At 56.9% G+C, this 20,034-nt stretch overlaps 1 protein-coding gene across 2 annotated transcripts in view; it reads left to right on the forward strand.

Annotated features, from left to right (window-relative positions):
* The window catches only part of Sema7a (semaphorin 7A, GPI membrane anchor (John Milton Hagen blood group)), a gene marked incomplete in the record, with an annotated part of 22,816 nt that extends 3,256 nt beyond the window's left edge, over positions 1-19,560 (forward strand). The window contains 13 exon segments of one of the 2 annotated variants that reach the window (XM_013519016.1): positions 10,013-10,164; positions 10,638-10,679; positions 11,084-11,179; positions 11,356-11,440; positions 11,575-11,685; positions 12,210-12,349; positions 13,430-13,614; positions 14,466-14,574; positions 14,663-14,861; positions 17,048-17,175; positions 17,372-17,526; positions 17,714-17,775; positions 18,015-19,560. In XM_013519016.1, coding sequence (XP_013374470.1) covers positions 10,013-10,164; positions 10,638-10,679; positions 11,084-11,179; positions 11,356-11,440; positions 11,575-11,685; positions 12,210-12,349; positions 13,430-13,614; positions 14,466-14,574; positions 14,663-14,861; positions 17,048-17,175; positions 17,372-17,526; positions 17,714-17,775; positions 18,015-18,376 — 1,826 coding nt within the window. 2 annotated transcript variants of the gene reach the window in all.
* Positions 19,561-20,034: the final 474 nt, after the last annotated feature.

Here is a 20,034-nt window from a genome sequence, read left to right on the forward strand (position 1 = left end):
TTTTTTTTTGGTTTTTCTCCGGTACCAGTAACTGAACTCACGACCTTGCGCTTGCCAGGCAGGCGCTTTTTGCCACTGAGCTAAATCCCCAGCCCCCAAAAGTTCTTTTTCTACTTCTTGGACCCCATGCCCTAGGGAAGAATTGGTGGGGGCGATATTCTAGGAGGGTTCCATTCTACAGTTGTTGGAGATTTTACTACCTCTGCAGCCCATTGAAGGCCTGGTACAGAGCAACTTGGGCCAGGGAGAGAGGTTCCACATAGACCTGCTGGGTATCCTCGGGCTGTGCACCTGGCATTGACCTCAGAGCTTGTCTGAGCAGGACAGGCTTTGGGGGTGTTCCCCCAGACACTGCTGATCCAGGGGTCCCTCAAGGATGTAAATACGTGGTCCTGAGCTCCCTTCCATTAGGGGCAGTAGGGCAGTGGATTGCAGCTGAGGGAAGAGGTTGGCAGGAGGTTGGCATGGCCATGTGGGCTGTGTACCCTCCTTGGTCCCTCAGAGGTTGGAGGAGATGTGAAAACCCAGATGGCCCTGTCCCAGCAGGTCAGAGGTAAGCAGAGTTAGTCTGTCTACCCAAGGGAAACAGTCCAAGCTCCAGTTTCTGCCTGTCCAGCTGGTTCTGCCTCTTTGGTCCAATTAAACAACAGGATGTTATTGTTGACTTGGTGGCTGCGGGAGAGCCATTATAGGGCTGTTCCCCAGGGCTCTTGTCACCTCCTCCAGGGGATGAGGTCACAGCTGGGGGCCCCCTAAGCATCAGGATTTCCAGTGGAAACCCTTACCCCTTCTGGGACTTAGAGGTGTTCATCACCTTGAAGGTGAACTTCCCCTGCTGAACTGCATGGGGGGGGCACTCCCAAAAGGGAAGGAGGAATTTCCTAAGATGGAATTGGTGTGTGGTGATGTCACTGGAGCTTTCTATCAAACTCTGTGACTGCTTTGTCCTGGGCAGTAAAGATTGTTGAGTGCAGAGGGGTTGGAATGGTCCCTGTCCCCATCTCAGGTTTGTCCCAGCTTGGGTGATCTGGTCTCAGCTGTGGCTTAATTTTCTGTGTGCCTCTGGGCAGGTCCTTGCCTCAATTTCTCCAAATACCCAAAGAGGTTGAGCTTAGGGGCTCATTTGTTTCTGAGCCATGGTACCTCAGAAGGACTGGGCTGACGTATATTTAGATATTAGCAGCAGATTTTGAGTAATCAAAACCTGGAAGTTCAGGGGAAAACCTTGAGTTTTATGTTTTTACTTTGTTCTCTTTTTTATTTTTTGTTTTGAGACAGGGTTTTGCTATGTAGCCTAGGCTGGCCTTGAGCTCAAAGCAGTCATCCTGCCTCAGCCTCCAGAGTGCTGGGATCACAGGCATGCGCCACCACACCCAGCTTGTGTTCTTACTTCATGGATTCATCAGTTGGAGGAAGTGTCTTGTTGCCTGGTGGCCTCAAGGGTGGACATATTCATTCTGCCAATATTTTCCTTTTTTTTTATGACAGGGCCTTACTATCTAGTTCAGGCTGGCCTCAAACTCAAAACGATCCTCCTGCCTCAGCCTCCCTAGTGTTTCTGCCAGTATTTTCTGGGGCTAACATTGTGCTGGTTCTGGGCCTGGACTTGGGGATCCAGCAATAAGAAAGTAGATTAGTTGGGGCCCCCATGGAAGGGGAGATGGGAGCTAAACCCACAGGGATGATGACGTCTTGTGCAAGGCCTGTACCTGAAGGCACCTGTGTGGACCAAGCAGGTGCCGAACCCAGTCTGCCAGTCAGTGCTTCCTGGGTGAAGCGGCAGCCAGGTGGCAGGAGTAGGAATTGGCTGGAGGACTGAAGGGACAGGAGGAAGCGCCCTGTTTGACAGGATCTTAGACCCCAAAACATGCAGTGAGAACTGCAGGGAGGAGACAAGCCACATAAACCTCCAGAGGGAGGTGGACCTGGGGTGAGCAGGGGACATCTGAGCCCAGCAGTGGGAGGAGGATGCTGTCTCACCTGGAGTAGGACTGTGGCAGGCGGGGACGGTCTCTCCAGTGCCGGCAGTGCTAGGACCGTCACAGCTCCCTGGGGGGAAGCTGAGGCTGGGCCCAGGGGGACCAGGGATTTCCCCTGGGATTCTGTAGGTGAGGAGGCCCATCCTGGGCCCCAACCCCTCTCATTGTTCTTCAGCACAGACTCTGCATTTGGGGAGGAGCCCACCTCACCCCTGCCTTGGGTGCCCTTCCTCTGACCCTTCAGGGATCCTTGGTCCCCTTTGGGGGGTCAGATCGCTATTTCAGCTGAAGGTGGGCTCCTGAGCACTTGGGGGACACTGGGGAAGCTCAGCACCTCTTGCTGATGAGGGCCATGCCAGTCAGGATGTGGGCTCAGCCCAGGGGGACGGGGTCCCACAGGCTGCAGGGGAAAGTACTGGGAGTAGGTGGCCCTTGAGTTGATAGCTGGGGCCCTCCTTCACCCAGTGCCGCTCTGTCACAAGATACTGACTGCATTTCCTTAACCTTTGCCTACAGCCCTAAACTGAAAGTGTTCTGCTTATTTTGGTTTCCTTTTTAAGGCAGGTCTGGCTATCCCAGAAGCCTGATCATTTCCCAGCAGGGGGAAGAGATAATCCTTGTCCTACCCTGGCCTTGCAGGGAAGGCTAATCTTAGCCAGGTATGTTTCTAGCTGTACTGCCCCCAGGTGCCAAGTGGGACAGAGAGAAAACTAGAAGGCAGAGGACCTGGCCTGTAACATGGGTGGCTTCCTAGGTCCTTTTTTCTACCAGACCTTGGTCCTGTGGCCCTCCTCAAGGTACCTCTGTCCCTCCATGTCGCTGCTCAGCACTTACCAGGGTCACACACCCCTGGAGCTACCTGATGGTGGCCAGGCCACCTTCATTACGCTGTCCTTACCTACCCTCTCCTACCTCAAGGCTGTGCCCTCTTCCTGCACCTGGCCTCCATCCTCCTCTCTGTCCTAGAGTCCTCTGGGCTCCATCTCAATTCCTGAAGAAGCTTCTTGGGTGACCTCAGCCCACACAGCCTGATGCACGGAACTTAGGGTGTCAGGAGGGAAATGTCAGAGATCAGCTGGGCCCACCCCCACAGTCCCCACATGGGGAAACTGAGGCCAGGGGATGACACAGCCTGGTGCTGGCCCCACCTCTTGGCCTGTCCCAGCTGTCTGTGACGGGACATTCTCTTCACACCCCTCCTTGAGATGGCTGGGCCCAGGTCTCCAGAACAGGTCAATCTGTATCACAGCTTGGGCTAATCTGGGTTTAACTGTCACGGCAGCCTGGGATTAGGCTGATCCTGCTGTGCCTCCTATACCTCCTGCTTCTAATCACAGCCTTGGGCCTTGGGCCAGCATCTCTGGGGGGACCCTTCACTGTGGAGGGAAGCCAACCCTCGCCCCTGTGCGTATGTCTGTGTTCATCTTCTCTGGGGAACAGTGGGAGAAGCCCTGGGTTTGCCCTTGGGGAGCCCCCAAGTGCCTCCTACTGTGATGGAACTTGGTCCCCTGGGAGGTCAGGATTAACCCATAGGGATAGTGTAGGACTGTGACAGAGGTGAGAGCAGGCAAGATGCGGGTGTGAGCCGGCACAGTCAGGAAGGAAGTCCTGGGGGAGGAAAGAAGGCTGGAGTTGGGGTTAGCTGCACCTCTACGTCATCAGAGCTGTCCCTGCTTTCCCAGCCCTGCACTGGGTGCTGATAGCCTCCTCTGCAGGACCCCACAGCCCAGGTGAAATCCCATCAGATAGTGGGGTCTGAGAGGAGTCAGTATGTGCCAAATGGTGGGCGGATGGTGCAGGGCTGGGCAGGATGGGGTAGTGAGGACTGGCACATCCAAGAACACTTCCTGGAGCTGAGGATCTAGGCTACACCATCAAGGACAGGGGAGACCCCTGTGCGGGAAAGAAAGAACAAGGAGAATCCAAGAAACAGGCATGAGCCATGACACAGGTACACAGGATTGGGGTGGCCTTGATCATCCTGTGTGGGCAGTTGGGCCCTACTGGGATGTAGTTGGGAGCCATGACAGGTTCTTGAGCTGAGGAGTCAGGAATGGAGGTGAGTGTTTTGGCTGGGGCTGCTGGGTGGGAGTCCAGAAGGGCCATGCAGTAAAACAACGCTGCTTATAGCTGTGGTCAGCTCCAGAAAACAGTGTTTTCCAGTGGAGGCAGAGACCCAGGAGACTTAGCTTTTGAATTAGTCATGCTGGCCAGCACTCTAGGCCATGACCCCAAGCTGCACCCCCAGATTCCTGCTGCCTGTGGGCTTACACACCCAGGCTTGCTCCTACACACGCCTCAGGGTGTCATGGCTGGAGATCAGACCTTTCTGGCTAAGTAGCCTCCCCCGCTGTGTGGGAGGGGCTGGCCTGGAACACCCCACAGGCCCACCCTGGAGCGCAGCATTCTAAGCCCGGATCCCAGAGCAGAGCTGCTTTAGTGTCAGTCACCCTTTGTTTCACTTAGCAGCTGTATCACAGTCCTCCTCTGTCAGTGGGGGTGGTAAGAGACCATACCTCATAGGAGTTCAGTGATGACTGAATCAGGGTATCCAAAATCACTGGAAATAGTGTCTGACACCGAGAAAATGTTCTGGAAGGGTTGGGGTAGGTTATTGTCCTCATCATCTTTTTCTTCCTTTGGCATCTGTGGAATGTGCCCGACATCCCAGCCCCTGCCAGCTCTCCCTAGTGGGCAGTGCTGGCCAGCTGCCCTCATGCAGTACCCCTGCTGGCCTGGCTAAGGCCAGGCCCGGGAACCTTCTGCTTCACAGCGATCTTCCACCTGGTTCCCTCCCTTCGCACAGGGCGGTGTAGCCATCCTCTGGCCTCTTCTTGACCTTTGTATTTCTGCCCATCCTGTGCTTTGAAGAGGCCATCAGGTGACCTTGGGCTGACTTTGAGGCTTTTGGAACCTGCTGGGCTGGAGAACGGGTGGAAGTCAGACAGGACATGCTGTTGGCCTTGGGCTTCCTGCCTCCTGGGCTTGAGCTCAGAGCCTCCTCACTCTGTGGGCTCCCTGCCAACCTTCCCTCCCCACCTGAGCTCTGGAACCCAGCTCAACTCCCTCAAAACTTACTTCTCAAACTGCCCCTGCTCCCCAAGACTGCCCCTGCTGGTCCTCCCACCAGCTAGGTTTTCGGGTCCTTTGAGCACAGTGAGGGCATGCAGAGGCCACCCGGCCTCAGTGATTTGGAAGGGCCTTTATCTTTCTGTCTGTAAAATGAGGGCGCAGACCTGGCACTTAGGAGGCTGTTTCAGGAGGTGGATGAGAATGTCAGCTTCCACTTCCAGAAAGCTCAGACTTCTCCAGCACGCACAGACACACACTTTCTCAGAAAGACTCAGGAATTCATCCCTGAATGTTTTTATGATTTGTTCTGAGAATCATGGTGGATCATAAAACCCAGCCCCTCCATGTACATCAGAGGACACTGACCTAGGAAGGCCTGGTGCCTGCTCAGCATCACAGCCAGCCTGCTGCCCAGCTGCCAAAGGGAGCTGGAGGCTTCTCAGAGCTCCGTGTGCCCTACTCTCCCTCCCACTCGTGGCCGACCTTGCTCCCACTCCACCCGCCACACGGCTTGCTGTCCCATGGCTGATAAAGCAGGCAGAGCTCTCATTCCTTCATGGGCAGAGCACCACCTCAGGGCCCTGACCTTACCAGGCAGCTGTTGGAACCCAGCCCTGTCAGGATGCTGATAATGACCGTGCCCTATCCTTCACACCAGGCAGCACCACCCTGGCGAGGACTTCTCATGCCTTCTATCCTGGCCATATCAAGAGAGGCAGAGCTGGTGAAACCTTTGCTTCTGGTGTCTGCTGCCAGTGGAAGTTTCTCTTCACCCTGACGCAGCAACACCATTAATCGTGCCTTTGGGTTCGAGACTGAGTGCCGGGGACCTCTGGGGGATCGGGCCTTATCTGGAAGGTGGGTGGGCAGGTGATTCCTTTCTGTTGTCAGGTTGTAACTTGGCACCTAGCGAGCAAGGGAGGGATGACACAGGGAAGCAGAGAGGCGAAGGATACTGCTGTCTGCTAATCCAAAGTTTAAGGAGTCTGGGATGTGGTCCCGGAGAGATGCAGTGCAGTGATGAGTACCAGAAACCCGACCTGTCCTTGCTGGGTGCCCTTGGGCCAGTGACACAGCTTCCCTGGCCTGTGATCCTCCATAGCCGGATGACCTCCCTTCCACCATGACCCACAGGACATGGGGTGCCAAGGGCTGGAGAAGCTATGGCTGGAGAATACTCTGCCAAGTGTGAGGAGAGTGGGCCTGGTGACTCCAGATGAGGCCCAGCCATGGGAGGAGGCTCCTCTCGATGTAGCTGGGTCCCCCGGGTAAGGCTGGCTTGGGCCTGGTGCGGGCACGAGAGGCTCAGATTCCTGCCGTTCTCTCTGCCTATTTTCAAAGGGCTTCTTGAGGTTGGCATCCATGGCTCTGGGTTCAGTGGCCCAGCCCTTGTTTGTGGACAGCAGTCCTCATCTATCCTCCTTCAAGCTGCCCTCTTTCACAAGCAGGGAGAATATGGGGATGGCAGGAACCAGATGGCAGCAGCACCCAGGGTGAATAAGCAAGCAGAAGGATGGTGTTCCTCTAGCGGGGGCCTACTTTTGGAAAACCCACCCTGCAGGGTTCCAGATGGGCCACAGTCGGCCGGCTTTGGGGACAGTGATAGAAGAGAACTAGGGCCTGATTCTGTTCAGCTGGACCAGAACCCACCTGGCACCCTGGCTGAGGAGCTGCATCTGCACAGGACCGCCTTCCACAGCTTAGACATCCTTTGGACCCCTGTATCTGGTACAGCTGGGCCTGGCCTTGTGGGCTCAGCCACTGTGTGGACGTGGGGACCTAGGGGCTTGTGGAGTCTGTCTAGGTTTGTGGCAGCCTGCGTGTACCTCTTCCCCATGCAGCAGGGCCAGGATTGGCTCAATAACATGGGGTAGGGGTGGGTTTTCTTGTGCCCGGCCCGCCTTGGGGCCATGTCCTCTCCGTGTGTCCCTAGCCCCCTCCCCTCCTGAACCCCTGGTTATTCTGGGAGCTTTTAGCTACCACTTAGTCAGCCACTAATGCGTCAGGCCGGGGAGTGAGGGGGGAGACACGGTGCCAGACGGTGCTCCTTTTAGACATGCAGGATGGGAAGCAGGGGGGGCCGGGAGGTGGGGGTGCCAGGTAGGGGGAGGCATTCCCACTGCTGGCCCTGCTTGTGGGGAGCAGGCAGTGGGGGAGAGAGTGGGCAGTGGGTCAGTGTGTCCTTGGGCAGGCAGCACCTCCCCTCTGCATTGCGAGGGGTCACTTCCCCTCCTCTCCAGGATTCTGCTGGGCTGCAGTGTGCGGCCTCTGTCCTCTGAACGTGTCATACAATCCACTTTTCTATCCTTGCCCAGGCTGTTTCCCCTGCCCGCAGTCTACCCCCAGTCCCGTCCCGTCTAGCTTTGTCTTCCTCCCTACCCCTCTGGGGCCATCAGGCAGTAAAGAGAAAGCTGCCTTGGCCTGAGCCTCTGTAGGGCGATCCCCAGCCACATGCAGCCCCTGCCTGGGTAGATCCTTGAAGGCTGCCTCTTTCCCTGGCCCAGCTCTCTTTGCATTGAGCCCATGGGCCCACGGGTCCGGGCCACAATGGCTTGGGGCTGCTCCCTTCACTTCCAGGCAGCCCTCCTGCCCCTCTGCCCCCAGCCCCGGAGCCTGCTGACCTGAACAAAGCTCCCTTTCATGTATTCATTGCGTTGCTGCCGCTCTGACACTTCCCGGGCACAATCAGGCCCTTTGAGGGCCTCAGGCAGTGCAGGAGCCGGGCTGGAGCTGGGGTGGAGAATGGGCCAAGGTCTTGTCCTGGCCCTGAGCTGGTGCCATCCCCCCTCATATGGATCTCCAGGCACAGAGCTGGGAGGGGCAGGGACCTGGGGGTCATGGGAGGTGATGATCCTGGGCTCCTGTCTGTGGCCCATTGTAGCCAGCCTGGCAGCCGGGGCTTTTAGGGAAAAGGCTTTAAGCCTAGCATGGGACTGTCCTCCCTCCTGTCCTCATCAGATACTTATGGGCTGCCCGGGGCTTTCTACTTTGCTTAGGGAGTTGCAGGAGCTTTCTGTGGTGTAGCTGTTCTGGGCCTCAGACCTGATTCCTGGGTAGGGCCAGGTCTCCTCAGACCTTGCTTTCCAGGGCCTGGCCTGACTCCTCCATTGGGACTGTTCTCCTCCCATTGATGGACCTGGGAGCCCCACTTCTGGGCTCCCTCCAGGTCGCCTCTGAGTCACATCCTTTCCCAGTGAATAGAGCAGTGCGCTGGCCTTGCCCGCTCTGCCCCTCAGCTGGGGCTGTGGGTTTGGTGCAGGTGGAAGGGGCTTGCATTGCCTGAAGGCCGAGGCTTCTCTCCTTGGAGTCTCAGCCCCAGCCCAGCATCTCCAGATACGGCATTTCCAGACCAAGCTGTGCACCTTCTCTTGGCTGCCAGGCTGGCCGTGAGGGGAGGGGGGTTGTCTGGATGCCTGGCTGGGCTGCAGGTGAGAGGGGAGCTCTGGGAGCTGAGTTAGGAGGATTGCCTGTCTGCGGGCCGCTGACCCCAGCACTCCTGTTTTACCCCAGCTTCAAGGTGGCTGGATCAGGAAAGTACCAGGGATCTGCTAGCATTCTGCACCCCCTTTGCACTGGCAGCTTGGGGCTGGTGGGAGGGAGCCCTGGGTCCCTGAGGTGCTTCTTTGTGGCCAACCATCCTGACATTTCCCCACTTCACGCTCCAGAGAACCAAGGTTGGATGAGCCAATCTGTCCTGTCTGCTAGTGTGACCTTGGGTGAGGCTAGACCCAGGGGGCCTTAGTTTCCTTCTTTGTACATTGAGCCAAAGCAGAGGTGCAGAGTGCGCCCACGTCCATGCCCCCACAGGGATGCCTGTTAAGAAGACGGAATGACGATGTAGGTCATGGAGTGGTCCAGCAGTCCCTTGCCCTTGTTGTAGGGCCAGTAGGAATGGTGCACATGGCAGCAAGAGGGATTGGGGGCAGACTTGAGAAGTGGCTGTTTTTCTCTGCCTGGGCTGCAGCATGTTCTGCTTGGGTGTTGCTGCCAAGCTTGTCCCAGAGTTTCCTGCAGCTGAGAAAACAGTGGTCAGACTAAGTTCCTGGGTGAGGCGAAAGGTGGGAGGATGGTGGCTGTGGCTGATTGCTAGGGGCACAACCACAGGCTGTCCCATCCCTGTAATTTAGTCGTGCAACCAGGACAAGCTTAACAATGTCACCGGAGATGATGAGGCAGCATCTCCCTGGAGGCAGTGGCTATAGTTTCTTTTTTGGGCAGAATTGTCCCGGTCAGCTCTGCTGAAAGGCTCAGGCTGCTGAGGTCCCAGAGTTGCTGGGAAGAGAGAGCTGATCCTCATCCCCCAGAGGGCTGGCATTGCAGTGGGTAAAGCCAGCAAGAGTAAGCCTGTAAGAGTCTGGCTCTGGGTAGCTGAGCATAGGCCCAGCTACCCACCTACTCCCCTGTGCCCTTGGGCTGCTCCCTCAACCTCTGTCTTCCCAGCTGTGAAATGGGAAGAATGACTAGTGCCCATTAAGGGGCTTCCTGAAGGAGGGCTTGGGGTTCAGAGCAGTGGTTTCTGGGTATCTTGATGCTAAGCGAGTGCTGGAAACCCCTCTGCTCCCTGAAGGGCCCAGGTGGCTGGGGCTGCTTGCCCTGTCTTGGGAGAAGAGAGCCACTTTCAGGGCAGAGCAGATGATGGGCACTGGTCCTTCTGCCCCAGCCCAGCCCCGCAGGAGTGTGTGTGTGTTTGGGGGACAGAGCTGTCCTCCCAAGAGGCCCCCAAACCCTCCCCTCCCCTTAGGTCACACTTAGTCAGGGAGGGAAAGGCTGACCTCCTCGGGGATGGGCCACGGCTCTGGGTGAAGATAGCTGGTTGCTGATCTGACCAGGGGCTCCTTGGCTCTCTGAGTCCCCCACGCCTTGTCTCTGAGGCCTCCCAGTGCCCTGAGCTGTAGGCCCTAATTAGTAGCAGGTGCTGGTGTGCCCCAGCCTCAACGTTCCACCCATTGCCTCCCCCTCAGGCCGCACAGGGCAGGACCGGCTGGACTTTGGCCAGGCTGAGCCACACACAGTGCTTTTCCATGAGCCCGGGAGCCCCTCCGTCTGGGTGGGTGGACGAGGCAAGGTCTACCGCTTCGACTTCCCGGAGGGCAAGAACGCATCTGTGCACACGGTGAGCCGGGTCCCTGTGCCCCTCCCTTCCCACCTGCTCCCCACTCTGGCCATGGTGAGCCCCCACAGGGAACAGCAAGGGACCAGTATCTCTTTCTGTAGTGGACCTTCCACCTTCATATCCTCACCAGTGGTTCCTGGAGGAAGCTCCTTAAAGGAACTGGAGCGAGGAGTCCGGAGCGATGTGGAGGAAAACTGGGAACTCACATGCTTGGCTGGGTGGGAAGCTTGGACAGAGGACGCTGGGCTCCAGGACCCGTGCCTGTCTTCTGAGAGCGTGGGGCTCTGGCTTCCAGAGCTAGACTGAGAAGCCTGTGTGACCTCAGGAAACGGTTTGCCCTCTCTGAGCCATGTTGCTCTTCTGGAGGATGAGAATAATGGTTGCTGCATGCAGGGCTTGTCCTGAGGCTGCATGATCAGCACGTAGGGCACCTTGCCCACACAGAGTGGACTAACGCTTCTCCCCTCTCCCAGGTGAACATCAGTTCCACCAAGGGGTCTTGCATGGATAAGCAGGTGAGTTTGGGGAGGGAGTGCAGAAGGGGCGGGGACCCGGGGTAATGGGAGGTGACCCTGAGAGTCTGGAGTGGAAGTTCTGCTGCCCTAGGCACCCCAGTCTGAGAGGGACCTATGGTCCTTCCTTGGTGGCCTCTGTTTTTTGTTTTTTTTTTTTTGAGGCAAGTTCTTGTTATGTAGCCCAGGCTGGTCTTGAACTCACAGTGATCCTCCTGCCTCAGCCTCCCAGATGCTGGGATTACAAGTCTCCACCACCATGCACAGCTTTGGCAGCCTCTGTTCTGAGGGGATGCAGTCAGCTGCACTCCTCTGGGCTATCCTAGGAGGCCACCACCCACACCCAGCCCTTCCTCGAGACTGAGGGTCCCAGCCTGTCCTGTCTCCTTCCCTTTTTCTTACTCTAGCAGGACTGTGAGAACTACATCACCCTCCTGGAGAGGCGGAGTGAGGGGCTGCTGGCGTGTGGCACCAATGCCCGGCGGCCCAGCTGCTGGAACCTGGTGAGGAGGGCCTTGCCCATGTGCCTGGTCAGCTTCCTTCTCCTGGGTGGGGACTCTGAGGCTGGCCTCCCCTTGGCAGGATTCCTTGTGGTATAGGGGCCTGGGAGGAGACCAACACTTCTGGGGACGGTGGCTATGAAATTGTGTGCCCATCTGACCCTGTCGGGCTCCCACAGGTGAATGACACCGTGGTGCCGCTTGGTGAGATGAGAGGCTACGCCCCCTTCAGCCCAGATGAGAACTCCCTGGTTCTGTTTGAAGGTAGGACAGCTCTGCAGCAGGGATCCCAGGGACGCTGCTGCAGGCTGGGCTGGGTGGTGGGCTCCTGGCCAGTGGAGAGGAACACCCAGGGGATGTCTGCCCTCACACAGCTACCCTTGTCCCTGTGTCTGCAGGGGATGAGGTGTACTCCACCATCCGGAAGCATGAGTACAATGGGAAGATCCCCCGGTTCCGCCGCATCCGGGGTGAGAGCGAGCTATATACCAGCGATACCGTCATGCAGAGTGAGTTGGCTGTGGCCTGGTTATGGGTGGAGGGGGGTGTGGCCGCCCAGGGTGAGGCTGGATAGGGTCCTGATGTTTCTTGGGAAGGTTCCCCTGGGACCACCCAGGAAAGCAGGAGCTCCGTGCAGGCCTGAGCAGCTAGCATGAGGAGTTCAGGTGTGAGAACGGAGGAACCTGGATACAGAGGTGCAGAGGCAGATAGGCCTGCCACATGCTGGGGACAGATGCAGAGGAGGCCCAGATAGGGCAGGGGCTGGAGCCATTACTCAGTCCCTCTGCTGGGCTCCTGCAGGCAGCGCACCCCTCTCCTCATTAAGGCTCTGCCAATTAGGCAGAAATGACATAAGGATCCCCAGGCGCCTTCCCCCTGTCCCCAGGCATGAAGTCATTGCTCTTGGGCCCATGACATCTTTGTAGGAGGAGGGTGAACAGGTATGAGCCCATGGCCCCTTGGGGTGCAGGGCCTCAATTCTGAGTTTATGCCAAGCCTGCTTTGCCCAGCCTCAACCCTTGTGTCCCCACAGACCCACAGTTCATCAAGGCCACCATTGTGCACCAAGACCAGGCCTATGATGACAAGATCTACTACTTCTTCCGGGAGGACAATCCTGACAAGAACCCAGAGTCTCCTCTCAACGTGTCCCGCGTTGCCCAGCTGTGCAGGGTGAGTGGCTGTGTGGGTGAGTGTGCGTCTGCGCACATAGCTGAGCGTGAGGATGAGTGAGTGTGTGTACAGGTGTGAGCGAGTCTATGTCTAGGACCACAGGAATGGATGTGTGAGCACAATGTTCATGCATGTGTGTGTGGGTAAAGATGCTGAGATTGTGTGTGTATGTAAATGCATGTGTGTATAACCACGTTTACACATATATGTCCTGCTTGTGTGAATGTGCTGTGTGTGGGTATACAGCTGTGCAACATGTTTACATGAATATGTTCCACTTGCATGAATATGCTGTGCCATGTGGGTAATAGTGTGTTTACATGCGTGTGTCTTTCCTGTATGAATATCTTGTGCCAGCTCTGTGTATAAGTGTGTAACTATGTGCTTACATAAGCATGTTCTGCTTGTCTGAGTACACTGTGCTATAGTGTGCAGGTGTGCAACAGCATGTTTACACAGGTGTGTTTTGCTTGTATGCATATGCTTGCTGCGTGGATGTATGAATGTGTAAAGGCATGCTCAAGTGAGTGTGTTCCACTTGTATGAGTATGCTGTGTGCCATGTGAATGTGCAGACATGTTTACATATGTTCATTTGTGTGGACACTGCTGTGCGTGAGTGTACAAGTGTGTAATGCCTGTTTATATGGGTGTGGTTTGTATGAACGTACTGTGTTATGTGAGTGTGCACCTGTGTGTTTACATAGGTGTTTTGCTTGTGTGAATATGCTGTGCTGTGTGAGTATGCAAGTGTGTATCAGTGTGTTTGTACAGGTGTGTTCTGTTTGTATGAGTGTGCTGTGCTGTGTGTGAGTGTGTATGCATGTGAGTGGGAGGTGTGTGTTAGTGTCTGCACCAAGGCTGGAGCGTCCACGGTGGGCCCTGTGTCCCCAGGCCTGCTGGGCAGCCTGACCTGGAGATCAGCCTGAGTCTGGCTCAGCGCCCTCATCCCCCGGCGCTGGTTCCTGGCCTCCCTGGCAGCTGCTTCCCCTCGGCAGCCTGGAGACAGTGCTCCTGGGAGGGGCCTCGGACTTGGGGTGGCCCGGGCAGGTGCTGAGTGGCCTCTTTCTCTCCTTTCTAGGGGGACCAGGGTGGTGAGAGCTCCCTGTCGGTCTCCAAGTGGAACACCTTCCTGAAAGCCATGCTGGTGTGCAGCGATGCCGCCACCAACAAGAACTTCAACCGGCTGCAGGACGTCTTCCTGCTTCCTGACCCCAGCGGCAACTGGAGGGACACCAGGGTCTATGGCGTTTTCTCCAATCCCTGGTGAGTGACCCTCATCCTGGAGCTGGCACTGGTGTTGACCTGGGCTATGCTAAGGGCAGGGTTGGTGTGGCACGGCCAGAGATGGCAGGCTCGGCACAGGGCTATTGCAGGGTGCATGGTGGTGGCAGTACATGTGATGTGTGTTCTGCTGCATTCTTGAGTCTGTATGTGTGGTTATATGGGCATACGCTGTGTACACACTCACACCTGTGTGTCCCACCATGTGTGTGCTTGGAGCTGATGTGGCCCCTAGGAAGGGCTGCTGGGGCCTCTCCTGGGGTGCTGGGTGCAGGGTGCCATCACACCTGCTCAGCACTGCCTGCACCTGATAATTTGCACTTCTTAATCATTCTCATTGATTGAAAACAAGGCAGGCAAAAGTACTCAAGTCAGTGGCACAGCGGGGGATTTGGGTGTGTGTGTGAGAGAAAGCCATGACCCTGAACTGTGGCTACTGTGTGGGAAAGGGACAAGGATGGGCCTCCTGGGGCCCCAGCACCCCACAGCCTGTGCCCAGAGGGGCTGGAGAACCACCAAGCCCATGTTGGGACTTCTCTTAACTCTACAGTGCTTTGATACACACAAGCTATGGTTTTAGACTGTAGCGGAGAGCAGTACGGTTGAACTTGCGTCCCTCCCTCTGTCCTCTTTCTCTCCTTCCTTCCTTCCATCCCTCCTTTCCTCAGTGGTGTGCAATAATGCCATACCTGGCCCTGGGCTTGGCTCCAAGGATAGTACCGGCTCACTTAGCTCATGGGCCAGGGGTGGTGGTGGTGCCCTGTCTGACATGGGGCCGGCTGAGAGAGTGAGACGTGGGCCCTGGAGTTAGGAGGTGGTCTCTGTCCCCACAGGAACTACTCCGCTGTCTGTGTGTATTCCCTCGGTGACATTGACAGGGTCTTTCGTACCTCCTCCCTCAAGGGCTACCATGTAGGCCTTCCCAACCCTCGGCCTGGCAAGGTGAGTGGTGACACCACAGTGCCCAGACCCTAGCCCTCCCCACCTGCATCCCCAGCTGCCCACTGATTGGGCCTGCTCTCCTCACCAGTGCCTCCCAAACCAGAAGCCCATACCCACGGAGACCTTCCAGGTGGCTGACAGTCACCCTGAGGTGGCCCAGAGGGTGGAGCCCATGGGACCTCTGAAGACGCCATTGTTCCACTCTAAGTACCACTATCAGAAAGTGGTCGTCCACCGCATGCAAGCCAGACACGAGGAGACCTTCCATGTGCTTTACCTAACCACAGGTGAGGGGCCAGCCGGGGACTCCCCCCACCTTGCTCCGTAAAAACAGATATGTGGGGTGTAAAGAGTAACACGGGTAACATTTGTCCGGATCTTTATATGCAGAAAGAATTGAGTGGCTAGAGCCATCAGGGGTTAGCGTGTGTGGCTGTGGAAGGTCAGGCAGGTAGGAAGGGCTTCCTGGAGGTGATAGGGGCAGAGAGAAGAGAGGAAAGGCAGCCTAGGAGGGGAGAAGATGCACAGGGACCGGAGGCGGAAATATGGGGACTCGGAGCAAAGCCAGGTGCAGCCTTGGCTGACTCAGGGAGAATGGGTGGGAAGGAATATGGAGAGTCAGGAGGAGGGGCCTGGCCATGGGCCTCCCGGAGCCTCCGCCAGCCAGCAGGAGACCCACGCACCCTCTGCCTGACTTTGGGATGATGCAGGTAAGAGGAGATGTTTGAGAAGTTGGTAGGACACAAACAATTCATTGCAACTAGAGGAAGAGATTCTGGAGGGTAGAGCCTCGGCCACGTTCGCAGAGGATTGGGACTGCCTTTGCAGTGCCCAGGAGATGTCCAGCACTCTGGAAAGTCAGTGGGATGGAGGAGCTGCCTGAGCTGGCTTTGTGGCACCTTCTGGATCCAGGCTGTGGCTGAAGGGCATTCTGGGAATGGGCTTGGCGGTCCCTGTGGACTGGGGACTGGAAAGGGCCATTGTTCACACTCCCTGGTGTCACTTCCTGCCACTGCTTCAGCTTGGGGCTGCTCAGCCATGGTGGGTCGGATTGGAACCTGGCACCCCAGGGCCATTGCTTGGCTCCTGGAAGCTTCTGCAAGAATTTCCCGCAGGGAAGTACCTGGCCTCTGAGTCTGAGACTGCACCTGTTTACTCTCTGTCTGCTCAGCTGCACCATCAGGCCTCTGTCCTCGCTTTGCCCCATCAGTGGCTGGCCTAGCTGTTGTGGTTGGCAGGGGAGAAGAGAAGGAGAGGTCACATGGTGAAGGATAGGACAGAGGCTTTTGTAGCTGGGAGAAGTTAATGGCTTTGTTTCTCAGAGGTTTTTGGTGGAGCTGTTCCGAAGGAGGTGCAGGGCATGCATTTGTGTGTGCATGTGTGCATGCGGAGGGTGTGCATTCAGGCAGCTGGGCTGGGGCTTGTCAAGTCCAAGGAGCCTCAGGCCACATCTCCACGTCTGCAGGTGGGAATCACAGACCCGTAGAGGAGCCATCCCAGGCAGGCAATCATCTGACTGCTTTTTTTGGGGCAGGTGATGCCCTGGGAGATGGGGAGGGAGGAAGAGAGGAAAGGAGGCTTTCTCGAAACTGGGACAGCAGGTGAGGTGGGATTAGGAGGATCAGGGGTCAGGATGCCCAGTAGTCCCCAACAGGGGCTGACAGAGAGAGAGTGTTGGCCCAGCAAGCAGCCTCCTTATGCGACCTTGGGAGCTCTTCTATGGAATCTAAGATTCTTTTCAGATCTCAGATTTTATAAAAATTAAAATATCCCTGAAGACTCAATGCAACGTGGAGTCCTGGATTGGATCCTGGAACAAAAGAAGGACATGAGTGGAAAAACCCGTGAAATCTCAATGAAGTCTGTAGCTTAGTGAATAGTAACACACCAATGTCAATTGCTCAGTTGTGACAAATGTACCGTGGTTATGTAAGGCGGTCACATTAGAGGAAGCTGGGGAAGGCAAGACAGGAACTCTTTGTACTATCTTTGCAACTTTTCTAGACATCTAAAATTATTCTAAAATAAAAAATGTATTTAAAGAAAATATATCCCGTAAGAAACCAGGAGGCAGGGGCATTGTGGAAGAAGCTGAGGGGTTTCTGACAGAGCCTGGCTTCATCTTCGTCTCTGCTCTTCACCAGCTATGTGACCTTGAGCAGCTGCCTGGCTTTGCTGAGCCTTCCTTATCTGCAAAGTGGGGAAGATAGTGCCTGAGGCTGTGCATGCAGCCTTAGGCACACAGGGGCCCTGTCTGGGGAGCTGTGGGGCCTCTCTGGGCAGGCCTTGGACACTTCCAAGCTGCCCTTGGGCTCCAGTCCTCCCCAGTCACACTGCCCTTACCCCACCTAGTGCAATCTTGTGACTCTGGCCTGAGTCACGACAACCTACCCCTCCCCACCCTTCATCTTTCCTGGGCAGCCCCACCTGGAGGGAGGCTGCTGCCCACTTACCCTCTGCCCACTGCCCACAGACAGGGGCACCATCCACAAGGTGGTGGAGTCAGGGGAGCAAGAACATAGCATCGCCTTCAACATCATGGAGATCCAGCCCTTCTACCGCACAGCTGCTATCCAGGGCATCTCGCTGGATGCTGAGCGGGTGAGCGCCCCAACCCCATCAGGCCCACAGGGCTCCCCAGCAGCCCACTGAGGGCAGGGGTGCTTTGCATGCAATTTGCATATCCTTACAAGAGCCTCTGGGTCCTGGGACCTGCAAGGCTATGGTATGCCATAGCTAGGGACTGAGAAGCCAGTGTACAGGCCCCAGTCTGACCCAAATCTTGCTTTCTTTCCAGCGGAAGCTCTATGTGACTTCACAGTGGGAAGTGAGTCAGGTGCCCCTGGACATGTGTGACGTCTATGGTGGGGGTTGCCATGGCTGCCTCATGTCCCGAGATCCCTACTGCGGCTGGGACCAGGACCGTTGTGTGTCCATCTACAGTTGCCAAAGGTACTTTGGCCAGGATCCTTGTCCCTGGGGGAGGGCGGACATAGGAGTGGGGTGGTGTTGGAGGGCTGCAGGAGGTGTCTTGTGGGGCTGCTTTGGTCAGATCCTCCTCTCTGCTGATACTGGGGCAGGGTGAGGATGGGCAGGGGTTAGGCTGCAGCCTGAGCCTCTCTCCTCCTTCCCACCCCAGGCCAGTGCTGCAATCCATTAATCCAGCTGAGCCACATAAAGAGTGTCCCAACCCCAAACCAGGTACCTGATCCGGCCCTGATGTAGGCCACAGTCTGATGTGGGCGGGTGCAGCCGTATAATGATCATCCCATCTCTGGGAGGCCTGGCCTCACCTTGGGCCACAGGCACATGGGGCCAGACTGTGTTCTGCCCAGGGAGCCCTATGGTATGGTGGGATGAGGGTCCCTGTGTTCATTTGGGAACTCAATCTTGGGGGAGCCCTGGTCCCTCCTTACAGCTGCTCCTCCCTACCCTACCAGACGAGGCCCCACTGCAGAAAGTTTCCCTGGCCCGGAACTCTCGCTACTACCTGAGCTGCCCCATGGAGTCCCGTCATGCCACCTACTCTTGGCGCCATGAGCAGAATGTGGAGCAGAGCTGTGAGCCTGGGCACCAGAGCCCCAACTGCATCCTGTTCATCGAGAACCTCACGGCCCGCCAGTATGGCCACTATCGCTGTGAGGCCCGAGAAGGTTCCTACCTCCGCGAGGCCCAGCACTGGGAGTTGCTGCCTGAGGACCGTGCGCTGGCTGAGCACCTGCTGGGCCGTGCCTGTGTCCTAGCCACATCCTTCTGGCTGGGGGTCCTGCCCACAGTCGTGCTGGGCATGCTGGTCCACTAGGGGCGCTGGAGAAGCCTTGATCGCAGAGCCAGCTGGCCCCCGGAGCTCCGTGCCGATATACCTTCCAAGGGGACCAAATAACCCAATGGGGGACAAAAGGCCCGGAGATGTCCAGCCGCAGGCGGCTGCTAGGCCCCAGGTGGGTGGGAGGTGCTGACTGTGAAGCTGGGGCATCCATGACCAAGACTCTGTCTTCCGGAGAATGTTTTCCAAAAACTCCTCATGCTGGACTCAATACAGTGATACTCCCTGCCCCAGACCCTATGGGTCCTGGAAAGGGAGCTGGGTCCCTGTCCCTGGACCTTGGGGCTGAGGCTGGGTCCTCCTGGACTCTGTACCTACTGCCTCCTTCCTGCCTGCCCTCCCCACAGCCGGGGGTGGGGGCTGGTGCCCTAGCTGGCCCTGCCCTGCAGCTCCCTCGCCACTGCTGGGAGTCCCCCGGACAGCCGCCTTGCATGTTTATCGAAGGATGTTTGCTTTCCGGACGGGAGGACGGGAAAAGCTCTATATTTATGTTAGGCTTATTTCATGTATAGCTACTTGCGACTGCATCTGTATGAAAATACCAAAACTACATGCTGGGGGGGAGAGGGAGGGGCCGGGAAGGGTACGGGTGGGGCTGATCCCTGTCTACGGCTCCCTGGGATGGGATGAAAGGCCAGGGAAGGACAGGCATTGGTTTGCAGACAGTGGCATGAGCTGGCTCTGCCCAGGGAGCCCAGTCTAGGGGCATGAGTCCCCAGGATGGGGGTGCTGATGGGAGGGGGTGGGTGAGGGAGATAGGGGAATGAAGGAAAAACTGAGCCCTAGGTAGGTTCACCGAGTCCATTCAGAGGGAGGAGCCGGGTCCTTAGGGGGAGGTTCTAGGACTCTGCCCTTGGCATTGGGGGTCGGGGGGCAGGGGGCCTCCTCCCTTCCCCTCGGCCCCCTTCCCCAGGGGCTGTGCTTCCATGCTCCTAGCCTCCCACCTTCAGCTCAGGACAAGTCCTAACTTAGGCTAAACTGTGAAACTTCCGGTGGGGGTCCTACCCCCCAGTCCATGGATTTCAGCAAAGAGCTGGGTCCTCCTCCAGCACGTCTGGGGCAGGGCCCGGGGCCGGTGGCCTTCCAGCTTCCGCCCCTGCCTCTCTACTCAATGCACTTTAATAATGTAACATACTACTAATAAACGAGCTATTTATTTATCTGCGCCTGTTCCTTGCCTGCAAACCCATTCTCGCTGCAGGGATGAGAGGGTCACATTTATCACCCAGCACACCTTCTTGTGCTTGGGACATCTCAGGGTAGCTCTGAGCATCCCGATGAATGATAGGCAGGGTGGGGATTGTATCCCACAGCTCTGAGCCATGTTGCTTCCCAGTCCTGGAGGGCAGGTGGGAGGGGGCAGGTTGGGCCCTGCTTGGTGGATGGAGGTCAGGACTAGGGAATCACTCTGGGACGGATGGGGGTGGGACGGGACATGGGGGAGGTGCAGAGGGGATCCCAGATGTCCCCCAGAGACTACTCCCATCTCTGTCTCCCTTTGCTTCTTTTTGTCCCTTGGCTCTGGTGGCAGGAACCCAGGCCTAAGAGTCAGCTGGGAGCCTGTCCTGATGATACGCACTAGAGGCAATGTTGCAGACTCCAATGGTTTCCCTCCCTGAGGGGCTGGCGGTCTC

Source organism: Chinchilla lanigera, unplaced genomic scaffold (assembly GCF_000276665.1).
Source record: "Chinchilla lanigera isolate Chin_1 unplaced genomic scaffold, ChiLan1.0 scaffold00049, whole genome shotgun sequence".
Classification (NCBI taxonomy): Eukaryota; Metazoa; Chordata; class Mammalia; order Rodentia; family Chinchillidae; genus Chinchilla; species Chinchilla lanigera.